At 43.3% G+C, this 22,429-nt stretch overlaps 1 protein-coding gene and 1 long non-coding RNA gene across 3 annotated transcripts; one reads left to right on the forward strand and one right to left on the reverse strand.

Moving 5' to 3' along the window:
* Window positions 1-2,190: 2,190 nt before the first annotated feature.
* Window positions 2,191-17,700, reverse strand: LOC120553425. Of its 2 annotated transcripts, XR_005638163.1 has the most exons (3): window positions 17,489-17,700; window positions 15,287-16,216; window positions 2,191-2,550 (listed from the first exon to the last, which is right to left on the reverse strand). XR_005638163.1 is itself a non-coding variant. In XM_039791810.1 (2 exons), exons 1-2 carry the CDS (start codon window positions 17,519-17,521, stop codon window positions 15,428-15,430), a joined length of 822 nt encoding a protein of 273 aa, XP_039647744.1. In that variant the 5' UTR covers window positions 17,522-17,700; the 3' UTR covers window positions 15,241-15,427. The 2 variants fall into 2 exon arrangements, 1 of the variants encoding a protein (XP_039647744.1); XM_039791810.1 differs by lacking the exon at window positions 2,191-2,550 and having other exon boundaries at window positions 15,241-16,216.
* Window positions 7,081-7,938, forward strand: LOC120553433. Its single transcript, XR_005638166.1, has 3 exons — window positions 7,081-7,289; window positions 7,579-7,745; window positions 7,829-7,938. It is a non-coding gene; the product is annotated as an uncharacterized LOC120553433 (long non-coding RNA).
* Window positions 17,701-22,429: the final 4,729 nt, after the last annotated feature.

Here is a 22,429-nt window from a genome sequence, read left to right on the forward strand (position 1 = left end):
TGAACCGTTAGAAGTTGAGTGTAAAAGGTGATGAATTTTATCTCTAATTGTTGTAATTTTATCATTGAAGAAGCTCATGAAGTCATCACTACTCAGAGCTAGAGGAATAGATGGCTCAGTAGAGCTGTGGCTATCTGTCAGCCTGGCGACAGTGCTGAAAAAAACCTTGGGTTGTTCTTGTTTTCTTCTATTAGTGATGAGTAATAGTCTGATCTGGCCTTTCTTAGGGCCTTCCTATAGGTTTTGAGACTTTCTTGCCAATCCAAACGAGATTCTTCCACCTTGGTGGAACGCCACTTACATTCGAGGTTTCGCGAGATTTGTTTTAATTTGCGAGTTTGGGAGTTATACCAAGGTGCTAGTTTCCTTTGCTTCAACATCTTCTTTTTCAGGGGGGGAGGCGACGGAGTCTAAGGTCGTCCGTAGGCATGTCGTAACACCGTCTACAAATGCATCAATTTGAGAGGGACTGATGTTAACATACAGGTCCTCTGTTATGTTAAGGCATGACATAGAGTCGAATGCTGTTGGAATATCTTCTTTAAATTTAGCTATAGCACTGTCAGATAAGCATCTGGTGTAGGAGCTTTTATCTAATTTAATATAATCAGGTAGTAAGAATTCGAAAGATTTATTAAAGAATAATCTGATAATACGGAATTCTGCGAAAATATTATTAAATCCTCAATTTCAATACCATATGCCGCGCACAAGGTGAGGGTGTGGTTAAAGAGTGCGTCGCCTTGTCACACTCTGACTGAAACCGATTGAATCCAGTAATGAGTTGAAAGCAGTACTAAGGCTGTCATTGTCAACGTCCACATGGATATTAAAATCACCTACAAGAAGTACTTGGTCTGATTTAAGGACTAAACATGATAAAAACTCTGAGAATTCAGATAAAAATTCAGAATAACGGACCTGGAGCCCTGTAAATAACAACGAATATAATTGGCTGTAATGTTTTCCATTTTGGATGTTGAAGATTAAGAACAAGACTTTCAAATGAGTTATAATGTAATTTAGGTTTAGGAGTAATTAGCAGGCTTGCATCAAAGATGGCTGCAACTCCCCCCTCCTCGGCCTGAGCCTCTAGGAATTTGAGTATTAATATGGCTGGGAGGTGGGCGGTGGTCATTTAGACTAACATAGTCTTCATGGCCCAGCCAGGTTTCAGTAAGACAAAATAAATCAATTTTATTGTCTGATATCAACTCGTTTACCAGTACTTTAGAAGATAAGAAAAGATCTAATATTTAATAGTCCAAATCTAATTTTCCTATTTTGTTTTATTGCAGTAGTTTTAATTCCAATTAGGTTGTTAAGTATAGCGCATCTTTCGTTTACCTTTGATTTAACCGATCTGAGCCGGGGAACAACACCCGTGCGCTTATTAGACTATGAGTGGGCGCAACGTCTACAACGGAAGCACAGAGGGCGGCGTAGCACTGCACCTCTGATTACTAATATCAAACTTGGGTTGTCATGGTTTATGTCTGATAAACTTCGTTCAGATTTTTGATATGAGAGCGGCGGCCGTCCCAGGTGGGATGAATGCCGTCTCTCTCAATCGAACCAGGCTTTCCCCAGAACGCCCTCCAGTTATTCACATAGCCCACATCATTAGCTGGGCACCACCCGACAACCAGCGGTGGAAGGATGACGACGGCCGTACATTTCATCATTGGTCAGGTTTGGCAGGGGTCCAGAGAAAACTACTGAGTCCGACATTGTCTTTGCGTATGCACAAAGTGACTCAACATTCATTTTAGTGATCTCCGATTTACGCAACCATTACCACCTACGTGAAGTATGATCTTACTGTATTTACGGTTTTTTTTTGCCAGCAGCTTTAGATGGGTTTCTATACCGCCGTCCAGCCCCGGGGGACACATATGACCGTAGGTAGGCCTACTGTAGCCGCCGGGGCGCTGGCTTCACATATCGCAGTATAGAGCTCCCAATAACCAGAACTGGCTTCTCAGCGGGTGTATCGCTGAGTAGGGAGAACCTGTTAGAGAGGCGAAGACGCTCCGGTTTAGAGCGACCTTCATCATGTGCACTCCCTGGTCTAGATCTAACGCTACGCTTCCCTCGGACAGTCACCCACTCGCCCGGCTGCTCGGGGTCTGCCGGGGGACAGCTAGCAGAAGCTACAGAAGCTACAGTATGTTGGCCCGCATTAACTACATGGTGCTGGCTAGCTACGGAAGCATACGATTCTGATTCCATGGTGCGGAGCCGTGACTCAAATTCAAATTCAGATTCACTCATCATCTTCGCTTGATCGTTGCTTCAGTCACCCGGGTGAAACGCCGTACAAGCTCTCAGAGGCTCATTTTGTACTTACCTGTCCTTGCCTGTGCTAACTCTGTGTTTCCTCTTACAGTTATTTCCTCCATTTCGCTCCGCTACCTCCAGTCAGCTGGCTTCACCATACGGTCCCCTCCTCGCGGCTCCCTGTTCCGCCCTGCCTCCGTTCCTGTGTTCAGCCACTCCTCCCTTGACTCCCCGGACTCCAGTCAGGGACGGACTGACAATCTGTGCGATCTGGAAAAGTCCAGAACAAAAAAAAAGTCTATTAAAGTGATATTAACAGCCAACAGCAGGGGGCGCAAATACAATCACTTACATGCTATGTGTAAAAATAAAACTGAAGAAGAGTCGGCCTACATCATTTTAGACGTGAGTTAATTTCACATCAGCATTATGTACGTACCAAAGAACTTCTAATATATCCGTAGACCGGCTTTGGTACGTACACACCGCCGCCGACTTGAGCTGCAAAGAAGCTCTGGCCGCCCTGTCGAGGACGCTTGTCAAAAAGTACGGGGAAGCTTATAGACCCTTTGCACGTGACGTCACACTCTACTCCCGCGAATTATGAACGCCATGACGGACGGCAGAAGAGCTATTCTGTAGACGGACGGCAAGTCAAACGAGAACGTGTTCGCTGCTTATATACTGTCTATGGTTCGCTGTTCTTGTTCTCACATACACAATCTGCGTAATCTGCAGAGTAATCCTCAACAACACAAGCATGTGTATGTATTGCCTTTCTGTTTTAAATGACTGGTAAATAATAATAATAATAAAACTTACTCACCCAGCTAGCTGCCGTGCTAACCAGCTGTTCCTGCTAACAGGTCCCACATAACTATCATCGGTTATTCACTGACCTACATATCCCAAAAAGTAAGCCGTTCCCTTGATAATTTAACTTAACAGGCATACAAAAAATATTGGTTAAATTTAAAGATGACACGGAAACTAGCTTTATAAAGGCCAAACAACTGAATTAAATGCGGGTCTGCGGAGCTCCTACCCCGGTTAGCCAACCAGGTAGCTGTCGAAATATCCACCGGTCAACAGCGAATATAATCACAGATAAGACGATGGCTAGATGTTACATTATGTGTGGTTAATAGTGATCATAGACACTCCGTGATTTACTGCATGGATTAACGTGTGATGAATTATTTCCCAGAGCTGGGATTAGGGTGACCAGACGTCCCGAAAAATTCGGGACAGTCCCGAAGTCCAAGCAGTTGTTACGAATCCCGAATCCTGCCCTAATTGTCCTGAAAATTAGAACAAAGTCTCAAAAGCAGACTCTCGAGTAATTTTTATTTTTTTACTCTCGATTAGTTCTAGTATGATAGAACATTAAAAACTGTCCATGCATTGAGGCGTCCTGCAGCCAGCTCCCGTCGGCTGCTCATTGGCTGCAAGTTGCAATATAGTATGTATAGGCGGCTATAGGCGCGAATTTTCATTCATTCATTTTTGAAATGGAGGCTCAGGCTGGTGTACCCGGACCCGATCAAGATCAACACGTAGCTAAAAAGCAAAAACGTCTCTGCAGATACCGGGAGGACTGGGTAAGGAAATACCCCTGGATTACTGCAGTTTTATGCGATGCAAACAAAGCGTTCTGCAATGTATGTAGGAAGGAGTTTGGTGTTTCACACGGGGGGGAGTCCGACGTCAGGCTGCATGCTAGCAGCAAACTACATACAGCTAACAGCACAACTGTACAGACCAACACGTTGGTCTCCTCGTTCTTTAAGCGGAAGGATGACTCCATGTATAATAAAATAGCTGCTGCTGAGCTGACATCTGTGTTCCACTGTGTGACCCACCAACAGTCATACAGATCGCTTGACTGTGCTATGAAGTTAACGCCCAAACTGTACTTTGACTCGGCTATAGCTAAACACATCTGCTGCGGTCGCACAAAAGCAGAGGCACTTGTCACAAACATACTGGCACCCCTCGCGTCTGACTTCTCCCAGAGCCTTGAGTCAAAAGACATGTATTTTTCTATTGCAACTGATGCCTCTAACAAAGGCAATGTGAAAACATTCCCCATCTCTGTAAGATTCTGGACCCCCGAACAAGGCATCCAAAACAGGGTTCTGGATTTCTTTGAACAGGCAGCCGAGAGCGCAGATGCTGTCACAGCAACCTTACTGCAGAAGTTAGCAGAACACAAACTCAGCATCCATAACGTCTCGGCCTTCTCAGCTGACAATGCGGCTGTGAATTTGGCAGAAAACACTCCATTTACCAAAATCTAAAACAACACAACAGCAAGATCCTGCCTGCAAACTGCCCAGCTCACATAATACACAATGCAATAAAACGTGCCAGCAATGCACTGAAAACAGATGTCGAGTCTATAGTGATTAAATCATTCAATCATTTCAGCTGTTCTGCCAAGAGAGTTGCCACCCTCAAAGAAATGTTTGAATTTGCTGACATGGAGTATCTTACCTTGTTGCGCCACGTCCCGACACGCTGGTTGAGCCTACTCCCTGCAATTGACAGACTTATCAACACCTGGCCAGCTGTGCAGAGCTACTTCTTGTCGCTGGGAGGCGAAGAGTGCCCCCGTGTCATCTGGGATGCGCTCCGGGGTAACTAGCATGGAGAGGAAAACGAGTGCAGCGAGCTGGAGGCCACGCTCTTCTTCTTGCAAAATATTCTAAAGATTTTCTCTGGTGCTGTGCTGAGTCTTGAGAGTGACAGTCTCACCTCAGTTGAAGTGTATGCACTGATGAACGGCCTCCGAACCAAACTCCAGCAGCGCAAAAAAGATGCTTTCTTCGGAGCAAAAGTTGACCGTGTCTTCGCCTCCTCCGTTATTCTGAGGGTTGACAGGCTCCGTGGAGACTTCATCAGCTTCTATGATACCGCGGAACAATACCTTGAGAAATGGTTCAACTTCTCCGAAACTGGGCACCTGTTCAACATCCAGTGTTTGAACCTCAAGGAAAAACAAGCCATCAGCTACCGGCAATTGACCACAGCTGTATCCGCCCTTCAGATGGATGAGGATCTTGACATGGATGAGCTCTACAACGAGAATTGTGCTCTGAAAGATGTCTTGCCAAATCTGGCGACAGTCACCCTGTAGGTGAGCTTTGGGCCCAAGCGCTGAAGAGCAGGTCTGCGTTCCCTCAGTATGCCAAACTGCTGTCCTTCGTCCTGAGCATCCCTGTGAGCAACGCTTACTCAGAGCGGTTGTTTTCCATAATGAAAGGTGCCTGGTCTGATGTGAGAAACAGATGCTCATTTAACCTGATCCGCAGCGAAATTAAAGTAAAAATGAATTTACAAATGAGCTGTGCAGAATTCCACAAAGACATCATGGGAAAGCCGAGAGTGCTGGCAGCAGTGAAATCCTCCGCGAAATATGCCAGCGCCGTGCCTCCAGCGCAATCCAATCTTAGGAGGTATTATATAGCTTTAGTGTATTACACTTTTGTTGTTTCTGTTATTTTATACGCACAAAGAAAATACAACCTATTTGTCCCCTTTTTATGTCATAGAGTAGATGAAGAGAGCGCAAGCTGCAGCCATGAGGCCAGGGAAAGTGCACGTGCAGGCAGCCACGAGAAGGAGTGATTGGATAATTGGATTGGATGTTGGCGCCACGAGAAGGAGTGATTGGATTGGATGTTGCCGCTCCCGCCCCCGTCCCGAATTTTACCCATTCTCATCTGGTAACCCTAGCTGGGATGCGTTCAGGCATCCATTAGAGAGTTGCATCGGCTCAGCCAGTGAACAACGGTACGTGCCTGTAACTAGCTTGCCCTGCTAGCTGATAGCCGTTAGCTGCCGTCCTGTGAGTGTATTCAGACAGGCTTCTGTAATAATCATCCCAATAACAATCCACGGTGGTGTGGCTATGTCCTCCAGAGGACATGTCATGTCACGTATTGAAGTGTATTCCCCCCTAAAAAAAAAACCTGTAGTGCGGTAGTAGCTGCTAGTTGTAGCAAGAAAAGGTAAACCGTAGTGTGCCGATCGGAGCGTAGTGTGTGAAAAGTGAAGGGCAGATTTGTTTACAAGGGAAGAAGCTTGGAGTAACGTAACTATGGAGAATATAGCAGATATACAACACACAGAAGAGCCTTTTGAGTTATATGGTCGTCCTTATTTATTCGTTTCCAAGTATACAGACGAAGAACTAGCCTCACAAGAGTTGAAAAGAACGAGACAGACAGAGGGGCAACAGGCAGATGAACTTGCTGCTCCAAGTGTAAGCTAAAGCTAGTCTTCGGTAACTGGAAGACATAGCCACACCACCACCGCTCCATGGATTGTTATTGGGATGATTATCACAGAAGCCTTGCTGACTACACTCACCGGACGGCAGCTAACGGCTAACGGGGCAAGCTACCGGCAGGATCTAGACAGGTACCAGGGTAGGTGAATTTAAACAATGTATGAAGAAGCCATAAAGAAGAAGGTAGTAGTAGTAGTAGTAGTAGTATCATCAGTAGTATCATCATTATTATTATTATTATTATTATTATTATTATTATTACTACAGTTTATTTAGGGTTATTTATTTGAAACTAATGAAAATTTCTGCTTGTCTACTACACAGTTTAGCTTGTGCTTCCGGTGATTCTGCCGTCCGTCATGGCGTCGTCACGTGGTCGTGGTCACGTGTTTGCAAAGGGTCTATAGACGCTTTGGCCGCTCTGACGTAGCAGCATCATTGACATATATATAATGGACCAATTCGCCTTATTCACCTACGTCATCATCTTAAACCAAAACGAGGCTGTGGTGTACGGAAGTAACCGTTGGCCCTCTGTAGGCTAACTGTCATAACGTTACCAACAATGCCGCCGCATTGTTGTGTTCCCAAATGTACTTCTTCAAAAAGAAAGAAATCCTATACAGGTCAAACCTTCCATCGTTTCCCCAAAGATCCTGTACTTTGCCGTGAATGGATTCACAAAATAAGAAGAGATCCTGGTCGCCATTTCAAGGTAAGATATTAACATTAGCTTACGAACTACGCTAACGTTAGCTAGCCATATTTACGTTAACTAGCTAGTATAGAGATACCTAGCTAAGCCTTCTGGCTAAATAGACATGGCTTGATAAGCCACGAACCGGTCCTTTTTAAGTTATAACGAGCGAGGGGCTGATTCGGGGGTAACGTTAAGCAAGTTGTAGCTCTTTAGACTAGCCTGGTTTAGCCTGTTTATGATAACCTTTGCTAATCTAGACCAAGTAACATCCACAGTAACATCCATTCAATATCTAACGTTACAGATCCACGGGGACACAAAAGTATGTTCAGATCACTTCACAGAAGAGTCTTTTTTGAAGACCTTGGTTGGCATGCGAAAGTTGAAGAAGGGTGCTGTTCCAACATTGTTTGCCTGGACTTATAGCACCGTGAGGCCTGCAAGGAGGTCTATCGTCAGAGGAACTACAAGGTATATTTCTGTTACATTCTTAGTCCATAATGTTTTTAAGACCTCTTTTCATGTGACTAAGTTTCAGTAATACTGCTTTCCAGTCATGCAACCACTGCAGTTGTTGAAGAGGATGTCCAGCAGGTTGATGTAAATTCCAATGAGTTAAGGTAAGTGACGTGTATCTCTCTGAACATAATTTTTTCCCCTATCTGATTGCTAGGATCAGAGGAATTCTGTTAGAAAATACAGTAGCTATCGACTCAGTACACTCTCAGTGCCTCCTGTTTATTTAACATAACAACTATATATAATATAGCCAGGTTAAGAGAGCCCCCTTTGTGACATAAAAAATTCTGGCTTTTGGCTCAACATACCTAGCTAACCCATCAACCTCACTTTGTAGTACACCCCTCTGTAGTTAACACTTAATCCTTTTGAAAATCTAAAACATGAAAATGATACATATTGTACCCAGATATATTTCATTCTGTCTGGGTTCTAACCTTTCAAAAAGTAATATCTCTTTGTAGTAAACAATACTGAGTGTTAAAAAACTAATATTATTAGGGCCCGAGCACGAAAGTGCAAGGCCCCAACGGTGCCTTGCACTGAAAGTGCGAAGGAACCTATTGTTTTTCGTCAGATTATTATTAGGGCCCGAGCACGAAAGTGCAAGGCCCCAACGGTGCCTTGCACTGAAAGTGCGAAGGAACCTATTGTTTTTCGTCAGATTATTATTATTAGGGCCCGAGCACGAAAGTGCAAGGCCCCAACGGTGCCTTGCACTGAAAGTGCGAAGGAACCTATTGTTTTTCGTCAGATTATTATTATTATTTTTCCGAGTCCTCCGTTGCGTTTTTGAGGGGCTTAGCATGCACGAAAACTTACAAAAATTTGATAACATGTCACAACTGGTGAAAATTGCAAAGTACTGTAGTAATTGGGCTCGGGCGTTGCCAGGGGGCTCCATAGCGCCCCCTAACATGCGCCTTAATTCCGACAAAAGTAATAAGTTAATATACCAACTTTTGAGGGAAAATAGGTCTCATCTTGAACTCCATCGTGCTATTTTTAGAAAAAATTACAAAATTCTAAAATTTCCGAAATCTTGGTTTTTGTGAAAAAATCTTTTATTTTATGAACATTTATTTGAGGACTTCACGATGCACGAAAACTCTCAAACTTTTGCAGCCATCTGCAGAATATTAAACTCTTTCATCTGAATACTCATTTAGGCTTGGGAGTGTTACAGTTGCTCTGTAGCGCCCCCTAATTGGTTTTAGCACCTGGGCACATTTATGACGGCCTCAATATATACGAAAACTCACAAAAATTGGCACCCACATAAAGACCTGGGAGCTTTGCGAGACTGTTCAGTGATTTGGGCCATACCTGTAAGCGGGCTCCATAGCGCCCCCTAATGCGTGGAAGGCCTTAACATGGACGTAGTTGCTCCAATCTTCACCAGACTTAATACACATATTGCTCTAATCATTGCAGACATATTTCCCATTTACCTTCATTAGCTCCACCCAACCGGAAGGCGGCCATGTTTAATTATGCATATTTCAGGCGTTTTACATTCTTTCGAACTCGTCCTAGGCCGTGATTTCAAACTTCTTGAATCTTTGCAGGTAGTATCTGTTGACCCTCATGACGAATAGTTATCCAGAGAATTTTGATAATTGAAATAATGCACAAGTTATAGGAACTTCCTGTCTAAACAGGAAGTTGCTTTATCGTGGTAACAATTATTCGGATTGCCCCGAAACTTGGTAAAGTTGTTCCTCATGTCCGGTTTAGCATCTGTGCCAAAGTTGGCGGCAATCGGCCATTAGATGGCGCTGTTTTAATTTTTATTTATTAATCAGCAAAATATTGACATATGGGAAGCCTACTTTGTCTAACTACTCCTGGGACGTGAGTCCGATCGGCACGAAAAGGACACGGAGGACCCTCATGAAAAAAAGTTATCAAAAGAATATTGATAGCTAACACAATGCACAAGTTACGGAGGACCAACTTCCTGTAGATGGATGTGAAAACAGGAACGGTTGTATCTTGCCAACGGCTATTCCAATGGATGCAAAACTTAGAGCAGTTGTTCCTCATGTGCTAATGAGGCTGTGTGCCAAATATGGTGACAATCGGCCTTTAGATGGCGCTGTTTTCATTTTTTTTTTATTAATTAGCAAATTTACACGATGCCATGTAGTAAACAATACAGGTTATTACGCAGTTACATCTATTGACCACTAGATGGTGCTCTAAGACCACAAATGAACATAACAGCAACATACAGGTACAATAGTCATGTGACAGACCAGCGGCGCGAATGGCACAGTGCAATGCGCTTCAACAATTAAACCAGCAACAACATCGCGAGTGCAGCAGCTGAACTAATCATCAGCAGGATTGTAATTAACTAATGTACCACACTGTACTAACATACATCCATGAATCAAAGTATTAACTATTGTTTCTGAAGGATATATTTGCAGTAAGTTCCCAGCATTACAGTAGACATAAGCATGCATCCTGAACTATAATAAAGAAAAATACTTTCATGTTAATTACACAAACAAAGATACATGCAACATGAAATTGTGCACTTACGTTTTCAATAACGCACACGGCAACACAACAGAATGCTATACAAGTAACTTGCAACTATAGGAGCAACTGTACTCATGTCTGCAGCGAACTACAAAAGGAAATGGCTAAGTTGCGCATGTGCGCAAATGCGTGAGTCCAATAGGTGACGTTGTCTCAGTCCAGCAGGGAGTTTTCCACAGGTTGCATCTTGGCAAAAGTTATTCCGATTTACATGAAACTTACAAGGTGTGGACTACACGTGCATGTTGCGTCTGCCAGTACCCCCGATGCAAGAAGCGTAGGGCCGTCCGCCATCGCTGCCTGCAGCTTTAATTATTATTATTTTTCCGGAGTCCTCCGTCGGTTTTTGAGGGGCTTAGCATGCACGAAAACCTCACAAAAATTTGATAATATGTCACAACTGGTGAAAATTGCAAAGTATTGTAGTAATTAGGCCGCGGCGTTGCCGAGGGGTCCCCTAACGCGCGGCATTAATTACGACACAAAGTAATAAGTTAATATACCAACTTTTTAGGGAACATAGGTCACATCTTGAACTCTACCGTGCTATTTTTAGAAAAAATTACAAAATTTCTGAAATATTGGTATTCGTGAAAAAATCTTCATTTTACAAACACATGTTTGAGGACTTTAGGATGCACGAAACCTCTCAAACTTTTGCAGCCATGTGCAGAATATTAAACTCTTTCATGTGAATACACATTTAGGCTTGGGAGTGGTATGGTTGCTCTATAGCGCCCCCTAATTGGATTTAGCACTTGGGCACATTTATGACGGCCTCAATATATACGAAAACTCACAAACATTGGCACCCACATAAACACCTGGGAGCTTTGCGAGACCGTACAGCGATTTGGGCCATACCTGTAAGCGGGCTCCATAGCGCCCCCTAATGCCTGTAAGGCCTTAACTTGGACATAGTTGCTCCGATCTTCACCAGACTTAATACCCATATTGCTCTTATCATTGCAGACATATTTCCCATTTACCTTCATTAGCTCCGCCCAACCGGAAGGCGGCCATTTTTAATTATGCATTTTTCAGGTGTTTTACATTCTTTTGAACTTGTCCTAGGCCGTGATTTCAATCTTCTTGAATCTTTGCAGGTAGTATCTGTTGACCCTCAAGACGAAAAGTTATCCAGAGAATTTTGATAGTTGAAAAAATGCGCAAGTTATAGGAACTTCCTGTCTAAACAGGAAGTTGCTTTATCGTGGTAACAATTATTCGGATTGCCCCGAAACTTGGTAAGGTTGTTCCTCATGTCCGGTTTAGCATCTGTGCCAAAGTTGGCGGCAATCGGCCATTAGATGGCGCTGTTTTTTTAATTTTTTTATTAATCAGCAAAATATTGACATATGGGAAGCCTACTTTGTCTAACTACTCCTGGGACGTGAGTCCGATCGGCACGAAAACTTGCAAGTAGACACGGAGGACCCTCATGAAAAAAAGTTATCAAAAGAATATTGATAGCTAACACAATGCACAAGTTACGGAGGACCAACTTCCTGTAGGTGGGTGTGGAAACAGGAACGGTTGTATCTTGCCAACGGCTATTCCAATGGATGCAAAACTTAGAGCAGTTGTTCCTCATGTGCTAATGAGGCTGTGTGCCAAATATGGTGACAATCGGCCTTTAGATGGCGCTGTTTTCATTTTTTTTTTAATTAATTAGCAAATTTACACGATGCCATGTAGTAAACAATACAGGTTATTACGCAGTTACATCTATTGACCACTAGATGGTGCTCCAAGACCACAAATGAACATAACAGCAACATACAGGTACAATAGTCATGTGACAGACCAGCGGCACGAATGGCACAGTGCAATGCGCTTCAACAATTAAACCAGCAACAACATCGCGAGTGCAGCAGCTGAACTAATCATCAGCAGGATTGTAATTAACTAATGTACCACACTGTACTAACATACATCCATGAATCAAAGTATTAACTATTGTTTCTGAATGATATATTTGCAGTAAGTTCCCAGCATTACAGTAGACATAAGCATGCATCCTGAACTATAATAAAGAAAAATACTTTCATGTTAATTACACAAACAAAGATACATGCAACATGAAATTGTGCACTTACGTTTTTTCAATAACGCACACGGCAACACAACAGAATGCTATACAAGTAACGGCAAACTATAGGAGCAACTGTACTCATGTCTGCAGCGAACTACAAAAGGAACTGGGTAAGTTGGCGTATGTGCGCAAATGCGTGAGTCCAACAGGTGACGTTGTCTCAGTCCAGCAGGGAGTTTTCCACAGGTTGCATCTTGGCAAAAGTTATTCCGATTTACATGAAACTTACAAGGTGTGGACTACACGTGATGTTGCGTCTGCCAGTACCCCCCGATGCAAGAAGCGAGGGCCCGTCATCGCTGCCTGCAGCTTTAATTCTATATATTGTTGGTGGTGACAGCAGATTTCCAGAGCAGCTTATGTTGGAGGTGACTGCTACTGACCTGTTCTACTTTGGGAAATATCACTTTTAAGAGAAAAGCATTGTTTTGCAAATGACTCAGATGGGAGATTGATCACTAGTTTAAAATATGCTCTCCTAAAATTATGTCCCTCAATATTTTCTTGCCCTTGCAGTACAGAGACGGCCCCTCTACACCCCAATCATGATTATGCTGAACTGCCCCCGCCACTGGAGGAGCAACTTAAGGAAGCCCACAAGATCATCAACGATCAAGCAGAATTAATTGCACGTCTTCAAACCAAGCAGTTTCTCCTTTCAAGATTCCAAGGCGGATGATAAGAACATCATGTTTTTCACAGGCTTTCCTGATTACAACACACTGAAAGCAGTGTTTATGGCCCTACAGCCTACTGCAGAAAACATGGTAGGGTGGAGTCAGGCACAGCTAATAGGCAAGCTGGGGAGGGAACGGGTTGTAAGGTAGGGGTTTAGCATTCCTAAACTGTCCGTCATTGACCAGTTTTTTCTATTTCTTTGTCGTCTTAGGCAAGGTTTCCCTGAACAGGACCTTGCAGTGCGCTTTGATGTGTCACAGTCAACTTTAAGCAGGGTCTGTGTAACCTGGGCAAACTATCTACAATTCATGTTAGGATCACTTCCAATTTGGCCTTCAAGAGAAACTGTAAACGAGCTCATGCCTCCTTGTTTCCAAAGCACTTTCCCACTTACAAGAGTTATATTAGATTGTACAGAAATACACGTGCAGAGGCCTAGTTCAAAAGTTCTCAACTCTGAAATCTACTCCCACTACAAAGGTAACACCACCTTTAAGGGCCTAGTTGGCATCTCTCCCTCAGGTTTAGTCACAGTTGTCAGTGACCTGTATACAGGTTCGATATCTGACAAGGAGATCACAAGAGAATCAGGGATCCTGTGTCTACTTGAGGAAGGCAATGAGGTCATGGCTGATAAAGGATTTCTCATCAAGGACCTTCTCACTGAAATCAATGTCTCCCTTGTGATCCGCCCTTTTTAGGCCCAAGTGGACATTTCAGCCAGGAAGAAGTGAGACAGACACAAGCCATAGCCAGACTTCGCATTCATGTTGAGCGTGCCATTAGGAGGATCAAAGAGTATCACATATTCGATAGGGTCTTACCAATGACACTAGTGGGCTCTGTCAATCAACTGTGGACTGTTTGTGCCCTCTTGAGTAACTTCCAAGGGCCTCTGTTCTAAAGAGTGCCAGTGCACCCTTGAAATTGTCTTTTATGGACTGGTTTGAAATTATACTGTCCACACCATGGAGCACACTGAATTAGGCTACGTTCACACCGCAAGTCTTAATGCCTGATTCAGATTTTTTGCTCAGATCCGATTTTTTGTTTGGTTGTTCACATTACCTTTTAAAATGTGGCCTATATCAGATTCCAGTGTGAACTGTTTGCGGATTTGAACTGACCCGCATGCGCAAAAGAACACTAACAATGACATCAGACGCAGCACACTGTTGCACTAAAGTTAGGGAGGTTATGGAGGAAATCAGCATTTTCGCTTTTATTTATTTATTTTTATTTTATTTTTATTAAAATGTTTGTGTAATGGCAGCCATAACATTAATGCGCAGATGCTGAGGAGGAGAAGACTGAAGAGAAGAGAGACAAATTTGCGGGGTTATGGCTGCAAATTCACTACAGAGGTCTGTGTGACCGGACGGCCAATTTGCACGTCAGGACCGCTACGGGCCTCCACCACTCTAATCGCCCCTCGACACCGCTCCACCTCCCGGCGGTGCGGCGACTCGGGCCGGTGGTGTATGTGGTGCGCCCGACCCGGAGGGACCGGGATCCCACCTCAGGCGAGGCACGGCTTTCACTTTCATTGCACCACGGGCGAACGAACGGGCGACCACGGGCGAACCCCGACTTGGCGCGCGTAAACTCCTTTGTTCCGTGTTTACAGACGGGTCGGGGGTTGCCGACATCACCTTTTTACGTGAGTCGATCCCCGCCCTGGCGATGCGACGCGCGGTTGGGGAACACTGAGGACAGTCCTCCCCGGTTAACAGCCGCACTGGAAGCAGGGGGCCCCGCCCCTCGCGGGGAGAGTGGCCGCAGCGAGGGTTTTTTAGGGTAAAAGTCACATCAAATCCGCCTTGGCTGTTCACACTGCGGTCGCATTGAAAAAAATCCGATCTGGGTCGGATTCAGGACCACATGTGTAAGTGGCCTGAATCTGATCTGAAAAAATCAGATCTGGGCTAGATTTGAGTGTTCACACTACTTCTGAAAAAGCCTGACCTGGTCACTTGACCCCAAAAAAATCGGATTTGGGCCACTTTGGCCTGCAGTCTGAACGTAGCCTTACACTGACAGGTTGTTTTACAGTCAAGTTTCTTTTATTTTTAACAGTGTTTATTTTTGATGTAATTTTTGGCGACTGAAGCCATCTACTGTGTGTGTGTGTGTGTGTGTGTGTGTGTGTGTGTGCATTAATGTCACGCACTTTCCTATCAGGTGAGGTCCCCAGATGTGGGGCATGGGGGTTAATTACAAACCCGCAGGGGTAGATTTCATTGCCAGTGATTTCCTTGTATTCAGCAGCAGCAACTGGCTCCATTTCAAGGCCTCTCTTCATTGTTTTAGTTTATGTCAACTGTTTCTCCTTCATGTTGGCTGCCAAACTGTCAAAGTCTCTCACCCTGGAGCAGATTCTTTTGAATGATGATGATGTCAGGCGTTTGGCTCGTACTTGATGCCAGGTCTTGCTACTGCTTTGTCCTCTGGTTTCCATCTCTAGATGCTTTGCATCAGACAGTGTGACAGCCAGGCCACCATAGAAGAATGTTTCAGTATCATCTAGAGCAGTGCTAAATGAGCATGGCTGTGGAGGTAGAGGAAGTTCAGGGTCATTTTCACTGAAAATGGACAGTGGACGTTGAGTTTGGTAAGTTAATACAGAACCCCGGGGAAGGTCCCCAAATTCTGTGGAGACCAGATCAGCAGGCTGCTTACAGTTTGCTTCCAGTAACTTTAACATCTGGCTCTTACTGCCGATTTTAGCCAGGTTGCTATGAAGAGTCTCTGCAAATTCAGCACTTGGTAATGGAAGTGGCACAGGACAATACAAATTAGAGACAATCCCCTCAGTAGAGCGCTGTTTTTTCTTTGGTGGTGCATTAGCCAATGGTGGTTTAACTTTGGATACTGTCACAGTGCTAACTGCTCTTGGGGTGAGACCTAATGTCCTTGATGGAACATGCCAGGCTTGAGGTAGAGATGTTTTGCTTGCAGTTGGGGGGACAGATGCATACCCCATTTTTATATAGTGGGCCAGCGTGTAGAGCAGTCCTATTAGGTGATTGCACTGTCCCAAGCCAGCTTTACAGTTGCAGGTGGTCTTGCCAATGAATGGCTCCTCGAAGGACAGCTCCACCTTTAAGAATAATCAAACAAGTTTAAGAACACATTCACATTTAGATAGGTATACAAACATATTTTTCTAAATGTCTGGTCCAGACCCAAACAGTCATGGTAACTCTAAGGATTTAAAAGAATATGTAACTGGCCTAGCAAAATAGGTGGTGATATAAATACCTAACATGGAATTACAGAGCATGGTGATGTACACTGAGTGTGCATTTAATTAGGTACAACTGGCGTTTTCATGTTCCAGCAATGAAAGCATAACAGTCAATGTTTAAGTTGCTAGGTTTGTTCTAGACATCAGACATGATACTGATTAATACAGCTTGCAGGGTACCTAATATGTTGGACACTCATTGTACTAAAACCCAGGGTTGGGGAATAACAGTAATTTGACAAGCGGTTTGACACTAGGGGTGGGAATCACCACAGGCCTCACGATACGATATCATCACGATACTTATGTCACGATACAATATTATTGCGATTTTAAAGATATTGCAATATTCTGCGATATATTGCAATTTATTACCTTTTTTCCAACTTCAAATTTTTCCAAATTTCAAATTATGTCCCCAAAAGAAAACTGTCAACATCTGTTTTGTCTAAAAAGATACATGTCTCTGTTTGTTCATCTCATTTCAATTGTATTGCTGCAAAATGGGATTGTCAAGCAGACCAACACATATATAATAAAAGATCGATACTTGGCGTCTGTGTATCGATACAGTATTGCCACGGAAAATATTGCGATACTATGCTGTATTGATTTTTCCCCCCACCCCTATTTGACACCAGCTGTTTATTAAAATAAGATATTTTTGAGGCCGAGATGCATATAAGTTTCAAAGTAATCAAATGATGTTACTGGGTTTGTGCATCCCTGTGGACGACATTACTGATTTGTTTTTAGCATCTGTGTTACCTGTGAGACCTGAAGAGTACCTTCCCCAACCCTACTTAACATCGCTGTGTAAACTGAGCAACCCATGCCTGTAAACAAACTTACTTATACTTAATATTTATTAACTTTAATAACCAACAGTAGCACCCTGCCTTGCTTTGTAGTGACACATTGGAAACAAGCCATTTTGACTGATGGTTCCAATACACTTTTAGCTAAAGATCTCATTAACTGCACATATGTTATTTTTAGTCTAGCAGGGAAAGATGAACTGTTGATATGAACGATCAAAATGAACATTTGAACGTTTAGCAAGCATCTTTGTTCTAGCAGTGGCACCACTCCGCAAACGGATCAGTTTATCCACAGTCATGATACCTGAATGTTGTAAGGTGCCTCGTTTTTTCGCATTGAGTGAAAAGACTTAGCTCTCACACTGACTGTCTCGCCACTCTTGACTGTCGGGAAAATAATGTATTGTTAACACTCAAAATAACAGTCAGTCTGGTGTGGTTAATATATCTTAACAATGCTTAGCATCAGCTTGTAATGTTGTATTAGCTAGCTAACAAGCTAACTTTAAAAGTAACGTTAGCTAATGTTGATTTCAGAAAAAAAGCCGTCATCATCGTGTATTAACTTCCACGTCGTGCACATATCCCTCGATCCAGTTGCTGTAACCTTTCAGCAAAACAGCCCGAGGAATCTTGCAGTCGTTATTTGCCCATTTTTCAACATAGTCTGTCACTACCCAAAGTGAGTAGAGTGCAGCTTTGAGTTGCGCATGCTCATGCGCATGCGCATGCTCATAGCAGTCATTTCAAAAACGTTTTAGCTATTTATGATTGTTTGACCGCTAATGTTAGCTAAAAACGCCATTAGCATCTAGTAGGCTAGCTACTTGATTGCTAACGTTAGCTCAAAACGCCGTTAGCATATGGTTAGCATCTAGTAGGCTACTTGATTGCTAACGTTAGCTCAAACTGCCGTTAGCATCTTGTAGGCTACTTGTCGCAAAGTGACGCATGCGCAACTCACATCTGCACTCGTCGCAAAGTGACGCATGCGCAACTCAAAGCTGCACTCTACTCACTTTGGGTAGTGACAACTACAAACCTTTCATCTCTTCCGGAATTAACAGTGGACTATGTCACTACCCAAAGTGAGTAGAGTGCAGCTTTGAGTTGCGCATGCGTCACTTTGCGACGAGTGCAGATGTGAGTTGCGCATGTGTCACTTTGCGACAAGTAGCCTACAAGATGCTAACGGCGGTTTGAGCTAACGTTAGCAATCAAGTAGCCTACTAGATGCTAACCATATGCTAACGGCGTTTTGAGCTAATGTTAGCAATCAAGTAGCTAGCCTACTAGATGCTAATGGCGTTTTTAGCTAACGTTAAAAACAATATAGCTAAACTTAACGACCAGTACAAATCAAACACAACATAAACGGTCACGCTTGAATGGCGCGAACGTTAGCAATCTAACAATCATAGAGAGCTAAAACGTTTTTGAAATGACTGCTAGCTACAAGTTAGCAATCAGACACAAAGGCTGTCACTTGAATGGCGTTTTGAGCTAGCGTTAGCAACCAAACAATCATAGATTGCTAAAACGTTTTAGAAATGATTTCCATCTTCTGTTATTGTATGTAAAGAGAGAAGTTTATTATTTTACAGATTTCACAAATTTCAGTAAGACACGTTATGCCGTAAACAGTTTAAATCTGACCATGCGCAACTCACATTTGCACTCGACCAAAGCCGGTCTGACTCGGCTAACATCGGGTATGACACGTTATGCCGTAAACCGTCTAAATCTGAGCATGCGCAACTCAAAGCTGCACTCTACTCACTTTGGGTAGTGACAGTAGTCCACACAGGCAGGGGCGCCGTATAGGCATGGATGTATTAAGAGAACTGGATACAGTGTTCGGCGGGAAGCCCCGTACGTTCCAATGAGAGTGCTCAAAAGCGCATTAAGACAACATGGAGCTCGGCTTTTCCGCATTCTTGGCCCATGACGTCACGGTGGACACGCGCACTAGCAACAATTTGTTTGTGTTGTCGTAGCAACCGGTAGCAACATGCTCGTTCATGAGCTTATTTCTCGTGGCTCTTACAAGTGGCAAACTCATGAACTCACCGTTTTCATTGTCTAAAATATTCACTAACGTTAAACATTGTGTTTTCGTTGTTCCCGATCGTTAACATGCTTAACTAAATAAACGATTGATGTATTTAGCTAGACAACCAAGGAGATTTAATCATTATGTCGTGCTACTAGCTAGCGCTAGCAGTTAGCCTGCAGTTTCGTGAACAGAGCTCATCCATGGCTTTATCTGTCATCCACGTTACAAGCTTTACAGCATACAGCCCTCGGATGGATCATAAGAGAGAACCAAGGCCATGTAATCACTATGTCTGTAGTAACGTTATGTAGGCATGATCTTAATACAGCCACGCTAGCTAACCCTGATGTTAGCAACTAGCTAGCTAGCCGATAGCCCCCGCCAGTTTGGGAACGCGTAATGACGTTACATCGTAACGTAACTTTAGGCTACAACATACATACATCCCTCGGATGTATCATAACTGCATAAGATAATACCATGGACGATATTAATAGAACACATGGTGAATTACAACCATTAGCTATATCCATTATTACAGCTAGCTACGCATGGCTCGGAGAACAGTCATGAGAGCGGACCGGTCGCAGTCCCGTGGGTCTGCTCGCGTCCATTATGCGCATTCATCATTTCAAATTTAATAATTCTGTATTCGCTTCTAGTGAATGTTAAAAATGTTAAAAAAACGTAACTTTTTAAACAAGGACCCTTTCAGTGTTCGGGCTGGTAGGTTGATATACCCCGAAACTAATTATCCGCTGAAATATAGACGTTTTTTTCGCCATGTAATGTCTATGTGAAAAGTCTTTCTGGGCCTGGGGTGCAGTACCACCGTTATCCGCTAAGCCCATGTTGGCTTAGGCTAGCTCCTGCGGGGCAGCGTTATTCACCTTCTTTTTAACGAATAAGGACGGAGCGCTGAGTGCGGATTTTTGTGCGAGACTTCGGTCAAGCACTTCCGGTCACTGGCTAGCTAAACCCAGCTAAACTTACTTTTCACCGTAGAGTTAATCCTTCGTAACAACTAAGTTATCATAACAAATCGTTTGGGCTTCGAGGAACGCCGGGGATTGTTTGTGCAGTTAGAGGGTGTCATAATAACTGGTACAAAGAAAACTTTACTTGGAGCAAGAGTGTTTAAATCACACGAACGCAACGGAGCTGAATGTGGATGTGGCCCCCACGACCCCTACCCGCCCGCCGAAGAATGAGGAATCCCTTCGCCTGTGGTTAAAAGCTTTAAATTTGAAGAAACCCCGAAACGACCGCGTTATGTTTGTTCTTTTCATTTCGTGAACACAAGACCTACAGAAGACCACCCGATACCAGAAAAGTGGCTGGGCTACGAAGTCCCAATAAAACTCCAAGGAGACGTGTCAGGAGGTTAGCAGACACAGGTAAGTTAACGGATGTTTAATTATAGAAGATGGTGCAAAAGTTCATTTATTTCCGTAATTAAACTTAAAGGTGAAACTAATATATACTAATATATTATATAGACTCATTACATGCATTATATAATATATTAGTTTCACCTTTAAGTTTAATTACTGAAATAAATTAATTCTCTATATCATTTCGAGTTTCACCTCTATGCTCTCACATAAAGCCAACTGTCTTTTAAGTTTCTTCTCTCTGTATATTTATTGATACATCTGTATTTTTCTCAACCCTGCTGCCCAGGGCATTTGTAAAAATTGGAAGCAATGTAATGCAATATGATTATTTGGATAGCACCAATACAGGTGTTGCTCTATTAGCTTGGTGTTAACATAGTTGTAAGTACTCTAGGTATGCTTTATGTTGTTTGCTAAACTGGTTGTGGGCTTATGTGGTCTTGTGTTTGGCAGATGGCACAGCCACTGTGTTGAGGAAGCTGACCAGGCCGTTCCACAGTCAGAGTCACCTACGCTAAAGATGCTGACACTCAGTGGGAGGTTGCAGGCCCTGATGGATCACACCTACATATTAGGACAAAAGAAGAATCATGTATGCGCAGAGAAACACAATGTGGTGGAGAAGAACCCCTTGCCCATGCCATCCTGAAGAATGACACTAGCTGTGTGTTGTACACAGGCCTTTCTGTGCCTTTTTGATCATGTTAAATATCTGGAACAGTTCTATAAAGCAAACTTTAAGATGCACTTAATGGATCAAATATTGGACCATGATGCAACTTAGTTGAACTTAAGAATCTACTCCAGGGTGATCTTGCAGAACGCTTTGCTGTGTCCCAGGGGTTAGTGAGCAGGATCCTCTCCTACTGGATAGACACAATGGAGGAGCACATGAGGATCTACATTCCTTGGCTGCCACGGGAGACAATCCGGAGCACAATGCCTCAGTGCTTCAGGGAGAAGTTCCCCAACACCACCTGCATCATTGACTGCACTGAGACCACCCTGCAGAAACCACACAACCTTGACTCTAGAGGCGAGTCATAGAGCCATTATTATTCCAGCAATACTATAAAGTATTTAGTTGCTATTGCCCCATGTGGACTTATTATGTTTATTTCTCCTGCTTATGGAGGCAGGTGTAGTGACAAGTTCATCACTCAGGAGTCTGGCTTCCTGGAGTATCTTTGTCCCGGCGATGAAGTGATGGCAGACAGAGGCTTTACCATCAGAGATCTGCTGTTTGAGAGGAAGGTTAACCTTGTTCTACCAGCGTTCACTCATAAAGGTGGGCAGTTGTCTGATGAGGATGTAACTGCCACAAGGAGGATTGCAAATGTGCGCATACATGTGGAAAGAGTTATCAGGAGGCTCAAAGTGTTCAAAATAATCTCCCAGACTGTACCCATCAACTTGGCACACAAAATGGACAAAATCCTCAGAATCTGTGCAGCCCTTGTAAACATGCAGGGGGAAATCATCCACGAGGATGCTGATTGAGTATAGAAGTCTACATGTCAAAAAGATCCTGATTTCCACTGTAGCTTAATATTTGTAAATAATTATTTGACAGCCTGCAGTGCCTTGATTGTACTATCATTTGCACATGTCATTTGTCTTTAACATTTAATTTTTCAGGTATCTCTATTCTGCACTGCTGATTAGTTATTTTACAGTAAACTGTAAACCAGTGAAATTATAATGCACAAGAATGTGTTTTGGATCTCAGGTTTTAAAAAATATTTATTGTGTTTGGCACCTTTTCAAGTATTGTATAATATCAACTTATTTT

Source organism: Perca fluviatilis, chromosome 2 (assembly GCF_010015445.1).
Source record: "Perca fluviatilis chromosome 2, GENO_Pfluv_1.0, whole genome shotgun sequence".
Classification (NCBI taxonomy): Eukaryota; Metazoa; Chordata; class Actinopteri; order Perciformes; family Percidae; genus Perca; species Perca fluviatilis.

What these genes read in the sequence shown, in the direction of transcription:
- LOC120553425 (XM_039791810.1), bottom strand. Translation starts at nt 17,521, where the DNA reads ATGCGAAAAAACGAGGCACCTTACAACATTCAG. An exon ending in AGGCACCTTACAACATTCAG is followed by an intron (nt 16,217 to 17,488) that starts GTATCATGACTG and finishes TTATTCTTAAAG; the next exon opens with GTGGAGCTGTCCTTCGAGGA.